The sequence below is a fragment of the Pelmatolapia mariae genome, linkage group LG12, assembly GCF_036321145.2.
Source record: "Pelmatolapia mariae isolate MD_Pm_ZW linkage group LG12, Pm_UMD_F_2, whole genome shotgun sequence".
NCBI classification, from domain to species: domain Eukaryota; kingdom Metazoa; phylum Chordata; class Actinopteri; order Cichliformes; family Cichlidae; genus Pelmatolapia; species Pelmatolapia mariae.
In genome coordinates, this window is record NC_086237.1 from 1234799 (window position 1) to 1248268 (window position 13470).

Here is a 13470-nt window from a genome sequence, read left to right on the forward strand (position 1 = left end):
ACAAAAATTATAAATAATAATCATTGTAACAGTTTCTTACCTTTAACAAAGTTATTTTAAAAATTATCAAAATTCATATTTAGTAAATTACATTTTTGAGGTGATGGTCAAAAATAGCTTAGCTGGATGCTAAACTGTGACAACCATTATCACATCACCAAAAATGTTTTTATTGATTAATTAATTTATTCATTCATTAGGTGAAAAATTAACTAATTCGGCTTCATTCTTGATACATATAGGTAGGGCAGGGACAAGGGCAGTTAAAAACATTGGCACCGGTGGTTAGAATAAACACCATGATGGTAACAGGGTCACTCTACACCACTCTATACTTCTGTTTTAAGTATGATGAATTTGGAAATGAACAAAAAATAAAGGAAAATATGAGATCAAAGCTATTATTATTCAGATTTTTTATGATGATGATAATGTGAGTTTGTGACAGCCCTATTAATTTTATAATTTTTAATTGTTTATTTTTGTTAGTGTTGTAAATATAAAAATAGTTCTAGATTGTTTCCCCCTTTTATATAAGCTACAATTTTACATATCACTTATTTTCACTTTTGTTTTACAAGTTTATTTTTGCTGTAGTCTAAGTTAACTTTACATTTAATAATTCCTGAATTCATCATACTGAAACTTTTTACTGGTTTTAGCTGGCAACGTCACATCACCCCAAACCCAAGACTTAATCTCATGGTTACCTAAAGGACTCCTTAGTTTTGAAACAACCTGCCCGAGGAGACGAGGCTTGCAGAATTAGTGAACTCCTTTTTAAAACACATTTTTATTATGACTTTTATGTAATTCCATTTCATTTGAGAGGTTTTTACCTTCTGGTAAGTTGTCTTGTTTCTAGGCACAAAAGCACAAAGGATAATCAACGGGCCTACCATAATTACATTTTTAATTTTTATTATTTTTTCAGGGGTGGGGGTTTAAATATATAATTTGTTTTATTTTTAATTTTTAAAATTTTACTTAACTAATCTTTTCCCCTTTTATAAAATGTTGTTTTAGTTAACTAATGCCATTGCTTCATGTACCTGAATTCTCTACACTGAGAAATGAACGACTGGAGTTACGTATGCCATAATGCTCAGGCTGAGTGGGTGGGAAGGCTGAGATGGTTTGGACATATGCAGAGGAGGGATAGTGGATAAACTGGACAAAGAATGTTGAATACGTGGGAGGAAAGGAGGAAGACCACAGAGGAGGTCAATGGATGTAGTGAAGAAGGACATGCAGAGGGTTGGTGTGATAGAGGACAATGCTAGGGATAGGGTGAGATGGAAACTGAGGTGGTGACCCTTAAAGGGAGCATCTGAAATAAGATACTTTCATAAGTTATTTTTTATTTACTAAGTAAAAATAATTGTTTTCATGAAAAGTAAAAATTATATTTTATATATGATAATTTTAATGGTTAAAAATACTTGAATTTTGGTCAACTGATAGATGGATTGTTTTTTATTAATTCTATGCCTTCATTCATTAATCTTTCTTTCTTGCTGGCATCAGTGGGCTTCCATACATTCTCCACTTACACCAATCATAACAATGAAAGGGGGCGGGGCCACATTGGGTTAGGTTGTCACTCTCATTGGGTAAATAACAAACCACCCACTTATTTTGAAGCCTGCCGTTTAGGAGTCACGAGAAGTTTAACGGTTAGAGAAGCTCAAGGAAAATGACACAAATGAACCGGATGAAAACGGCTTCAGTGGAGTGGTTCTGACAAGCAGACGACGCCCGCTTATATCACAGGTGCGGTCTCGTACTTTGTTAGCCCACCTGCACTCGGGGCGGCTCGAGGAACCGCTGTGGCTGCTAGCGAAGCTCGTTAGCCGCTAACCACCGAGGCTAGCGAGCTAAATAGACGAATCGCCCGACTAGAGCGACCAAGTGGCGGGCGTGAAGCTAACCACGTCAGGACTGGTTTTGGAGGGCTGGTTGGCTGAATTTATTCCGTTGAGGAGTTTATTTCCGCCCTTCTTCTACAGTGCTGTTCTTCTTCCCCGTTTCATTGTGTCGGAGCGTCCTGACTGCATGCACGCATGCTAGCAACTGCCACAACTAGCTAGCGTAAGCTAAAGTGGCAGTTTTTGTTTTTGTTTTTGACGCTGTCGCCGGTACGAGATTTCGGAACGCGGTTGTGTCACCATGACGCGTGGTTATTAAGTGGACTTTTTAAATGTCGTGCAGCCCCTCTAGGAGAACCAGACGCGGAGCATGCAGGAGAAGAAGAGAGTCCAGATAAGTAGATAGGGGACGCAACCGAGTTAAACTGGACTGCGGAGTCGATTCGCCTCTGATTAGGGATTGCATATTGGTTGGCCCTGACAGAGAAAGGAAAGGATGAAGAAGTTTTCGAGAATGCCAAAGTCTGAGAGCGGTGGGCTCGGAGGGGCATCCGGGTCCAGCTCCAGCTCCGGAGTCAGCAGCTACTTCGGGAAAGTGTTTTCAGTCGGCCGGTACCAAGTCACCGTGGAGGAGCTTGTTGCAGAGGGTATGTATCGCACATGCAGCTTAATGATGGTAACGGGTTTATTTTATGGCTCGTGTTTGTTCTACTGAACATCTCCTTGTGATAGAAGTAGGTCGCTCTCCTCTTCCAGGCAGTTGCCACTTAAACTGGGACACCGGGGATTTGGTGCATGGCTAGAATTAAAGCTTTCCCCATACAGCTGTGGTTTACATCTTGCTTCAGCTGCTCCAAGACTAGGGGAGTGGAGAGGAGAAGGTGTGGGTTGCCCTCGGGGTCCAACCCTCCTGTGTCAACATAAAGCAGTGTAAAAGTCACTTTTGCCTTATCGGGAGTCTTTAGCATGGGTTAAAACAGTTTTGCCCTCTTTACAGCATTTGTGTAGTGCTTGTTTACAGCAGCAGTCCTGTCATTGTACCCTCCTGTATTAGAGAGAAAGCCACATCAATCAGATGACCCCCTGTGAGCAAGCACTTGGTTATGGTGGGAAGGACAAACTTTTTTTTTTTTTTTTTAACAGGAAGACTTCTCCAACAGAAATGGGCTTAGGGTGGGGCTTAGCCTGATTTATTTAGTTATTTATTTTTGGTGGGGGGAGACTAAGGGAAAAAAGCAAGCTATAAAATATTAAAATAAATGTACAAAAGCAGTAAACATAGAAATCAAGAAATGATGATAAGCACATATGCATAGTCAGCTAAGAATGACCTACTCCAGGTTATGACAGGAGGTACACATTAATACACACTACAGTAATAATTAGGAATGAACTAGTTTTGAAAGACTGATTTCCTGCTGTAGCTTGTTTTGAGATATTACATTTAAATGTGTGACACATAACTTTGAAATTAAAATCTTGAGAATAAAAACATTTTATCTAGTTTCATTTATCTATGCTTAGTGTGTGGTCACTTGTCCAAAAGCACCTGTTAAGCTGAGGAATCCCTGAACTCTCTGGCTGTGTGGGGAAATTTAAATCAAAGTAAAAGTCTTTCAGTCTCAAGATGTAAAAACCTACAAATCTGAACTTTTTTGTTTTTCCTTTTTTTGTCATTTAAATTGAGCTGTGAACTTGTTGAAAACTTGGTACTGGCTTTATTTGGCCCCTGGTTTTGCCTGCTCTCTACCACTTTTGAAGATGTGCTTTGCAAGAGTTCTTGGAAAGATTTTAAAAATTCCTTCCTGATTTAACAACGCCTTGTGTTCACAAATGGTGAAACCACCTCCAAGCACATTCAGCCAGCCGGGCAGAGAAAAGAGGAAGTGTGGAAATAAACAGCTTTTGAGCAAGAGTTACTGGTTCACAAATTGTCCAGTGCTTATCAAAGCATATTGATTGAAAACATAGTTAGAAACTTTAAAGCTAATTCAGCCAATTAGACAGCTAATTAGTCCTTAGAGTGGTTTTGTCAAACATGCAGCCCAGGGGCCACAACCTTCAAAACAAAGGCGTCGAAACTGTCCCACTGGATGAGTTTGCAAAGAAGTCACTTATTTCTGCAGTTCCTTTTCTTTCAAATTCATGGTGTGGTAATGCCAGCTTCACTACAAATACCTAGAAAGTTTAAAGTATTCCTAAGTATTGACTAGATATTTACCAGCTTTGATTTAAGAGTAAAAATTTTACACACATCAGATATTGTTTTGGTGTTTGCTAATTTTCAACTTGATGAAAGCCAAAAAGTAGTTGAATTCCTCTTGTGTAGGAAGCAGTTGTTTTTGCCTTTTTGTTAGAGGATAACGTGACTCTAATGAGACATTTCTGGGAAAGTGTTCTAAGAGTTCATTCTCAAAATAACACATATAAATATATTTATGAGTAGCTAATTTTTTTTCTTTTTCTAGTTCCCCCTCACTGCTGACTTATCTTATCTGATCACACTCAACAGCATGTTTGACACACTATTTTACTCGATTGCTCAGATTTTCTCCCTGCTGTTTGAGGACTAATTTAGTCAGAGGGTGAGCCCTAAAACTAAGCTTAATCTGGGACAATTTTAAAGGAAGTTTAACCTCTCAGGTCCCACCTAAAATTAACCAGAAGAGACATTATATTCAAACACATTTCTCATCTCAGCCCATAATCGTTCTGTGTAAGCTTGTGCTAAGTGCCTCACTGGTGACGAGCATGTCTCTTCATGCAGCTGTAAACACGCTGTAAACTTGATCTCACTCGCCCAAATTAAAAACAAAACAACACAACTCTTCCTGCAAGCAGTCATGAGTCTGTGTCATCATATAATCATGTGCAGAGTCTGTGGTTGTGTTTTCTGCACTGTGACCTTTGCTCATCAGTCTGTCCCAAGCTAAAGAGCTGGGTGTCTGGACTGCATGGTTAATCATATAACAGAATATTTCATTTCACCAACTGTGCCTGGTACATTTGAAAGTAGATGAAATGTTAAAGTGGAAAAAGTGCCGGTGCCCGTGTGAAAGGTCTGTATTAAGGTCTAAAATCTGTTTATGGCTGTGAATAAGCCCTTCATTGCAGCAGTTTTTGTCTCCCTGAAACTTTTACTTCAGCTCGAGTAAAGATGACTTTTTAGTCTAGACCAAACTTAAATTTGCTGCGACTCATCTGGTCTTGTGATGATCTAGAGCAGCAGTCCCCAACCTTTTTTGCGCCACAGACCGGTTTATGCCCGACAATATTTTCACGGACCGGCCTTTAATTGTCGCGGATAAATACAACAAAACAAAACTAGTACCAATACCGAAACAAAGAAGATTTATTCATAACACACGTGAAAAGACCCAGGAAAACCGAGTTAACGATAAAAACGATAACAAAATAACGCTGAAAACCGATAAAAACCCTGAAAACCATACATTTCACACCTGAGCCTCAACTCTCGCGGCCCGGTACCAAACGACTCACGGACCGGTACCGGTCCGAGGCCCGGGGGTTGGAGACCGCTGATCTAGAGGAAATGGGAGGTTTTCATAAGTTACAGGTTGTTTTATTTATTTATTTTTTATCTTTTGCTCTGGATTTCTGCTGTCCCTCTTCAACAATGTTTTGGTTGGTTGTGTGCTTTGACTGATCGCTCTCTTACAGTATATTTCTGTGTTAAATTTATGCAGTAGGTATGTTATGAACACAAACACTTCTGAAACCCTGTCCCATAACCTAACATGCACCTCCCTGGAAATTTAACAACATGTTGCCATTGACGCTGTTCATACAGGTATAAATACTGGCAATGGTGTCGGCCGCTGGCATAAGCCAAGTCGTAGACTCGACGTAGATTCATTGCAGAAGCATAATACAGGGATTACTGTTGTCTTATCAGGACAAGCTGTGTTGCACTTTAATCTAAGGCTCCTGGATTAGTGCAACCTCCATAATCATGACTATGCTTCTTAATAACTATAGTTTCAAAAATTTAGCACAAATGTATAAATTAACATTTTTTTAAAGCACCTGGGAGAGGGCAGCTTTATAAAATTTAAAAAGACAAACTCTGATATGGTAATGTATGTTTGTTTACTATCATTGAATTTCATTAATGTGTCTGTTCTCTGTCCAGTTAAGTAGCTTTCTGATATGCAGTGTCCAGTGTAATACTTTTCCCATACTGGTTCAGTAGATCAGAATTAATTTATATACGTAGTCTAAATTTGCAAAATTGCGACTTACTAAAGCTTGTTCCCTTTGAGACCCATGTTTCAGGTTCCAGTGAGACAGTTGCTGTCAGCCTTGAGCAAAGTTAATAAGACACTAATTTAAAGATTGATGCAAAAAAAAGGCGGTTTTTGTTTCTACGTGTTCTTCATTCTCTAACGTTGTTGCTGTGTAAAACAAAACAGTGGAGGACAGGAGCAGCTGAAAAGATACTTTTCTTTGCAAATAATCTTTGTGAAACAGATGATTTGGTAAAGGATTCTCAGTGACTTCATACTTGCAAGTGGGCTGCTTCGCTGCCTCTGTGAAGCTACCTCACTACCCCTTCTGTTTGTTTCAGAGAGGCTTCGTCATAAATTATGACACCGATCAGACTTGTATATATTCTCACAGTGTTGTCATATATAAAAGGCCTGTATTTGTTACAGTGCTCGTCCCATGCTCTAACCATTCAGCAATATTGGACCTCCAACCACTAACCAATGCTTGCTTAAATGTTTGCTGAGGTTTCAGGGTTTGTGGCCAGAAAAGCTTGATCTGTTTGATCTTTGGTGAAAATGTTGGGTTACCTGCTCAGAGATTACAAGGCAACTTTGCACCAGGGCACCTTTTAAAAACGAGTATTACAGTTACAGTTGTACGCACTAAGTTGTCTTTTAGCCGAACAGCAACACTGATGCACAGTCAGGATAAACATGAGCAAGCACATTTCAGAATGTGCATTTTTGTTAAAAGTGAAAACAAATTCTGAATCAATTGCTGAGTCTGCATAACACGGGTTTGTATATGTGTAAAGTGAAACTAGTCCTGTAATGACAGCAACACAGTTGGGTTAAAATTACATGTGAGGCAAAGCTGCAGCTTTAACTGTGGCTCATATTGAACGGTCTCTTCCTGCTATCGTAATCTGTTCAGATAACCCACATTGCATCAGTTTGTTTCCTGTCTTTTCATGATGCCTCCACACATCTAAAGATAATGAGCCTCAAGTCAGCAGAGACCACGGTTCTTGACTTGACTACAACTAGATTCCTTTTGAGATTATTTCCTATCATCGTCCTGGTGGAAATTCACAAGAAGAAAGCTGTTGCATTAGTGTGTAATGTTTGCTCTAAAAGGAAATGAACAAAGTCAAAAACACAAAAGAGGAAAAACTTACGATGTTTGACTTGTTTGATTTTATTGAAATGTCAACATGAGAAAAAGACTGACTTAAGACAGCACAGGCTAGGTTTTATGATCCTTATCCTACAGTTAATATGAGGTTTACGTTTTCAACAGATACTATAATAATAACTAGACTATACCGTTTATGGAAAAGTTGCAGTTGGATTGTTGCTACTGTGGCTTGCTGTTAAAAAGTTGAAGGTTAAGATGTTTGTTAAAAATCTGAAGGGAACATATTATACTTGTATCATACTTGTATCATAAAAAATGACAAGGGAGGAAAGAACTAAAAAGGAAGGTTTATTAAAAAAAATTTGTCACAACTAAAAAACTGAAAATATGAGATTTATGAGCATTTAAAATTTTTCTAAAATTGACAAGTGAACTGTTTTTATCTCATGTTGTGATGAATTTATTGTGTCATTGGGTATTTGTCTGCAACACTAAAATCACTGGAAAAGTCTTTAAAAAGACATACTGGGAGTTCATCAGTATGCACAGTGGGTAATTCTGGGTCACTCATACGACTGATGTCAAAGTACTGAATGGATCATGTGAGGTTTTTTAGAGTGGCTCATCTCTTGGTACCTCATTCAGCTATTATCCTGCAGCTGTGCCTGTTTAATGAAAAGCACGAGATTCCTGTAAAACCAAGCACACAGTTATAGTTTGCAAGAAAAGAGAAGCTGGGGCACTCCGCATAAAATCAGTCAAATCTGAAATGGTTGCAGGCTTCCCAAAATCACTTAATTTTTTCAAAATCTGTTCAACAGCTTTAATGTATTTAATGGAGCCATGCATATTGCAGTGAAATCACTAAAACAACCACTCCAAGTGTCACAATCTAAAGCTAAAATAGTATTTTGTTCATAGTGAAGCTGCACTAATTTAATGTTTATGATGAAAAGTAACAGAAACAAGCACTGGTGCTCTGAATGTTGATTTGGTTTCTGATGATTAACTGGGGAAAACTTAAAATTGTGAATTTTTGGGGAAACCTTGATGTCTTATATCACCATGTAGGGAGGTGGCTGGTCAGAACAAGTTATGATGTAATAAAGGACTCCTTTTCACTGTATTTTCATACCCGGCTTATCTTTTAACGGTGTTTCCCTTTGCATTGCAAGACTTGCATGTATTTTTCAGTCCTGAAATTTACATGGATATCTCCTGTAACGTTATGAGGGCTAAAACAAAGTGCTGTAAAAACAATGCAAATTGAAAAGTGCCTGAGGTCTGTAATACTGAAAATATTCACATCATGAAGGTAAAATTTTGCTAAACTTAAATTTAAAAAAGTTATTATGTAGGATTTGGTTGAATTTTGAATGATCGTACGCCTTTTGTTTTTTTGTTTTTTTTTTAAAAAAGTGCAAATTTCAGTCCCCTCAAAATAAAATTTTGTGAAGTTCAAAAGTTTTCTTAACACCATGTGTTTATCTTTTGGTTTTCCATTGAGACATCTGCTCAGCTGGACAGTTTGTACCCTCAGTCATTTCCCTCCACTCCCTCTTTAGCCTCTGTGGTTTCTCTTGAGCTCTGTGCGATGCTGTCTTCAAGAGGAACACAGAAGCAACTTGTGAGAACAGGATGCATCTGTGAGCAAGTCACTCTTTCTCTGCTAACTCTTTCTTATCGTGCACACTCCCCTGTCAGGGGCCTGTCGGAAAAGGATGGAAATTAATTTGATTAAATGTGGGCTTGGGATAAGTCTGTTGCACTACACTCAGTGGCCAGTTTTAGCTACAATTTTGAGATCTAATATAGAAGTTGCACAGTTATTTAGTGCTCTGTGAAGGTGTTAATGTTTAAAACAGTCTTTGTACTGATTCAGTTAATTTGTAGTTATATTTCTGCTGCGATTAGGAGGAAGTGACCAGACCTAAAAATTTGCTGCACACTAATTTCAGCAGTGCATATATAAAGTGTTACACAATTAGAAGGGATGTACCACTGAAAGTTTATTAACTGGCAGACCTTGGTACGAGGCCATTACAGTGAAGAGAGAGCAGCTAAAATAATGACATTGCAGAAGTAGACTGAAATGAGATTCTTCTATAGGGTGGCCAGGCCAAGCCTTATACATGGCTTATTTGGTGTCGTTTTGGCTTGATGCACACATCTTTATTTGACCGAGTTGAGAACTTCACTATTTCAGTGATAAGTCATTACAGGGACTCAAGTTTCCCAGATGACAGAGAGGAGAAAAACTGCAGCAGCTTTAAAATATTTAGACATTCTGGGGAAACCCATTGAAAATCTTTGTAATCACGTTGGGTTATGTCTTCTTCCTGCTGATGCAGTTGTTGTGAATTGTGACATCTTATTGTGTCTCAAGCACCAGTATAAATGGTTATGATGCTGCACTAATGTCACAGTTGGCACACGACAACCAATGCTGTGACCATCAGCGCGGCTCAGGGAGGGAGCTCAGACCAGTTGCTGCTCTTTTATATTGAAAGTAGGTAGTTGAGCTGGTTCTGTCATCTTAAGCAGGATGTCATTGTGAATCCAGAGCTTAGACATCCCATGTGACCCCGGGCTGCTTTGGGATCTTTCAGGAGGAACTGGAAAATGTTGCTCTGTAAAACTGGAATGCCCTGTTTAGCCTGCTGCCAGTGCGCCCCAGCTTCAGATAAGCAGAGTAAATGGTTGGATAGACTCTGTTGATTCTACTGTATTGTCAATGAAAGGGAATGTATCTTAAGTTTACAGCCCCAGACAACAAGGTCAGTTAGCCTGTCTTGTGTATTTCACAGCTATAAAAGCTGGGTCAGTGGCTTTCATTACTCAATAATTTTTGTAGTCAATAATTTTCTCTTTTCACCTGCAGTAATCACAGGTAGGTCGGTTTAGCAGTGTGCATTATGACAAATTACTTTGTTTTACACAGCAGGCACCTGCTGCATAATTGACAACAGAAGAAGCTCCTCATAAGTGGTGGTGTTGATGATGGTCAAAGTTTTTACAAGCGTTAAATTACATCAGCTTGGGTTTCACTGTACAGAAGTGAGTAAAAGGAATAGTGTGATCCTTTTGGAGCCACACATTTAAGTCACAATCTCCTACAAGTTGTCCCTGAGGAGAAGTCTGAAATTTCATTTAGCTGATGACGGTGTTTGTAGATTTTTGCAGTTCTGGTGGAAAGCACATTCTTGTTATCATGACTTGTGTATGGCTGATTACAGATGAGGCACAAAAAATGTTTTAAGTGATAAATGAACTGACATGACATGTGTTTTGTTTTAGCTACCATACTAAACAAGCCCATTTTCAGAGAGCAGATGATGTTACTTATCAGTTGAAGTCTCATGCATACATTTTGCACATGTGATTCTTCTGTCATATGTTTTTCCAGTTGGATGTGCTGTGTAGGGAAAATTCAATAAAAATGTGTCGACTGTAACAGGATTTTGTAGCTGGACAAACTGTCTCTGGCTAATAGCCCTGTAACTGCAGTCAGAATACTTCATTAAGCTGTTTGCTGAGCAGACACTGAGCATTTAGCAGGTAAACTGCCTCTGGAACATATCTTGTTGCATAATGGCTCCACCAGACCACCGGCCATAACAGGACTGCTGTACCTACCACCTCCTGTAGGTACAATTCAAACTGTTCATGTTGGCATGTGTTTGTAAATTCTTAGTAGAAACATCACTGCTGCTTTATAATTAACAGGAAGACCTTGGGTTAGTGGTTTCACTTCCTATGTTTGCAGTTTTACAAGCACATTAGCTACAAGGTTATAATTCATCAATGTCTTGTTTAATGAGGGTCACCTCCACCTTCTAAGCACAGTTGCTCTTGTTTTTCTTACATTTTTCTCCAGTCTTTTTCATGTTGAAAGCTTCAAAGCAAGCTCATATCTCAGCTGACTAGTCTTCACATTTTACGTGACACAAGGGTGTTGTAAAACACAACGTTTTTTTCCCCCTGAACATGCTGACTTCACACACATGTTCTGTTTGCTCGGTTTCACCACAACCTTGAAACATATGCAGTTGGGGTTCCTTAAGTTACAGGCTCAAGAGATGACAGCAATGTAGGATTTTCAGTCGTGACAGGGACTACGCAGATCACGTAAACAGGAGAAATGCAGACACAGTTGTCATGCAAGTTGAACCTTGTTCGTTGCCACTTTTGATCTGGACCGTTGTCACGTGTCACGTTGCCACACAAGCTTCACTACTAGAAATTTGCAGAACAAATTTATCAATGCAAATGAGGTCACATGAGAGCAGTTTGCAGAGTATATCTGATAAGTTCTTCAGCAGCTTTGTGTTACAGGGGAAAATAACAAATGAAAGCTCATGCTAAATTAAATATACTGCAGATATATCTGCTTCCTTTTTGGGTCTGACACAGTTAAGATAAAAGGAAAAGCGTTTGGCTTGGGGCTGAGCGCTGTGGTTGATAATACAATTAAGTAACCGTTTCTTTCCTGAGGTAGAGCAATGGAAAAACTATACTCCTAAATTTGGTGTTTTTACAGTAATACTGGTACGGACTTTCAGACTGAATACTCACTGCTTCCACAGCTTGGCAGGTTAGGGGTTTCACCATAATAATTTAAAGGCTCCGCACACCTGAATCAATGACGGGTGTTTAGGAGGAAAAAAAAATTAAGGTTCAGGTGACCTTGGTCAGTTGCAATGAAACAATGTTCACACAGTCACTTGCACACAGTAATATGTATTCACCCCCATCCACCAAGGCAGAATGCAATCAACCAATTAGGAAACGCTAACTATTAGGCACATCACACGTGTGTACTATTGGTCAGCTAACTTGAACATTGGTTTTATAATCGAGCCTCTAGAAGCCAAAAGAAAACACCCATTTTTAGCATTTCATTTATCAATAACATCCAGTCATAACACTTAAGTTTTTGAACTTGAAATCGAAAATTGTTCTGTGCCGGGAAAAAATGTTGATCTATCTTTTCTAGTGCAAAAAAGACCATATTTATAGGTTTTCTGAGGTAGTGCTGTGCTTCTCGTGACTTGATTATGGTAAGGTAGGCCACCACTATTTCTTCTTAGTTGCTGGTAGACTTTTCTCAGCTTCAGTCTGACTTTTAAGAGAAATTTTTTTTTTTTTTTAAGACAAATAATTGTGCTGTCCTGTTAAATTAACACTCTTAACGTTATGGACAGGCAGGACCAACAGGACTGATGTTTGCTAGGTCCAGATTAACATTTATTGATAACTGTTTAACACTTAATAAAGCTCATGTTTCAACGTTTCAACAGCATCTGATCTGTTGAAATTGCTCATAAAATGTTCAGCGTTGTGAACGGCGACTAGGGTTCATGTGTTCTAGTACTAGAGAATCGAGGGGCTGTTCACCTGAATGCCTGCCTGCCTGTAGGTGTGCGCAAAGCTGTGTGTCCATTGGAGTGAGGAAAGATGACACTGTTGGCAGTACATGTGCAAATGAGTGTCTAATCCGATAGTCATTTTTAATATTGATTAATATCTGATTATCAGTTTTATTTATTTTTGACAACCCTGCAGCCTGATATATTTGAAGAGATGTGTTTTCTCCTTCTTCTACTTCTTCTACTTTTACTTCTTCTGGTAGAAGTAACTGGTAATGTGGTCTTAATGACCAGGGTACAGGAGCCTGTAAGCTCTGAGATGTTTTGTTGGTGTTAATAGGATTAAAAACAAACAGGAGCAATAGATGATGGTATCCACTGGTTTCAAAGCCTCAGCTTTGGAACTTTGGAGTGGTAAGTAATCGGCTCACGCTGCACTTTTAAACTGTGCAGTGCCCCACACTGACACAGATACTTAATAAACAGTGCTTACCTAGCATGGGTTCTAGTGCAGTTTCTGGTGCTTTGTTCTATAATGCGCTATAATAATGTTGCTCTCTATAATGTTGACCATACAATGCTGGTCTCCGTCAAACACCGAATCAGTGTCTGTGTGCTACTTTGTGCTGTAGCCCAGCTCCGTATAAAGGAAGCGGGGATCTGCTTGGGGTGCTATTCTGCTATTGAGCTTTAAAAATTGAATATTTAGTAAGTTGAACTGAAGGAAGCAGACCACGAAATTGGCAAAATAAAACAAAATGACACCCAGTATTCTAATGACCCAACCCTGTGGATTTTGTGGTGAGTCTCAAACAAATGAAGATAAAGGGCTCATCACTCGTACAGGAAGCGTCTTAAGCTATGCT

General features: G+C 39.0%; 1 protein-coding gene across 1 annotated transcript in view; it reads left to right on the forward strand.

Moving 5' to 3' along the window:
* Positions 1-1628: 1628 nt before the first annotated feature.
* Positions 1629-13470, forward strand: part of bmp2k (BMP2 inducible kinase) — a 58851-nt gene continuing 47009 nt past the window's right edge. Inside the window, exon 1 of the mRNA XM_063490059.1 lies at positions 1629-2515. Coding sequence (XP_063346129.1) covers positions 2365-2515 — 151 coding nt within the window. The 5' untranslated portion in view covers positions 1629-2364. The remainder of the gene's footprint in view (positions 2516-13470) is intronic.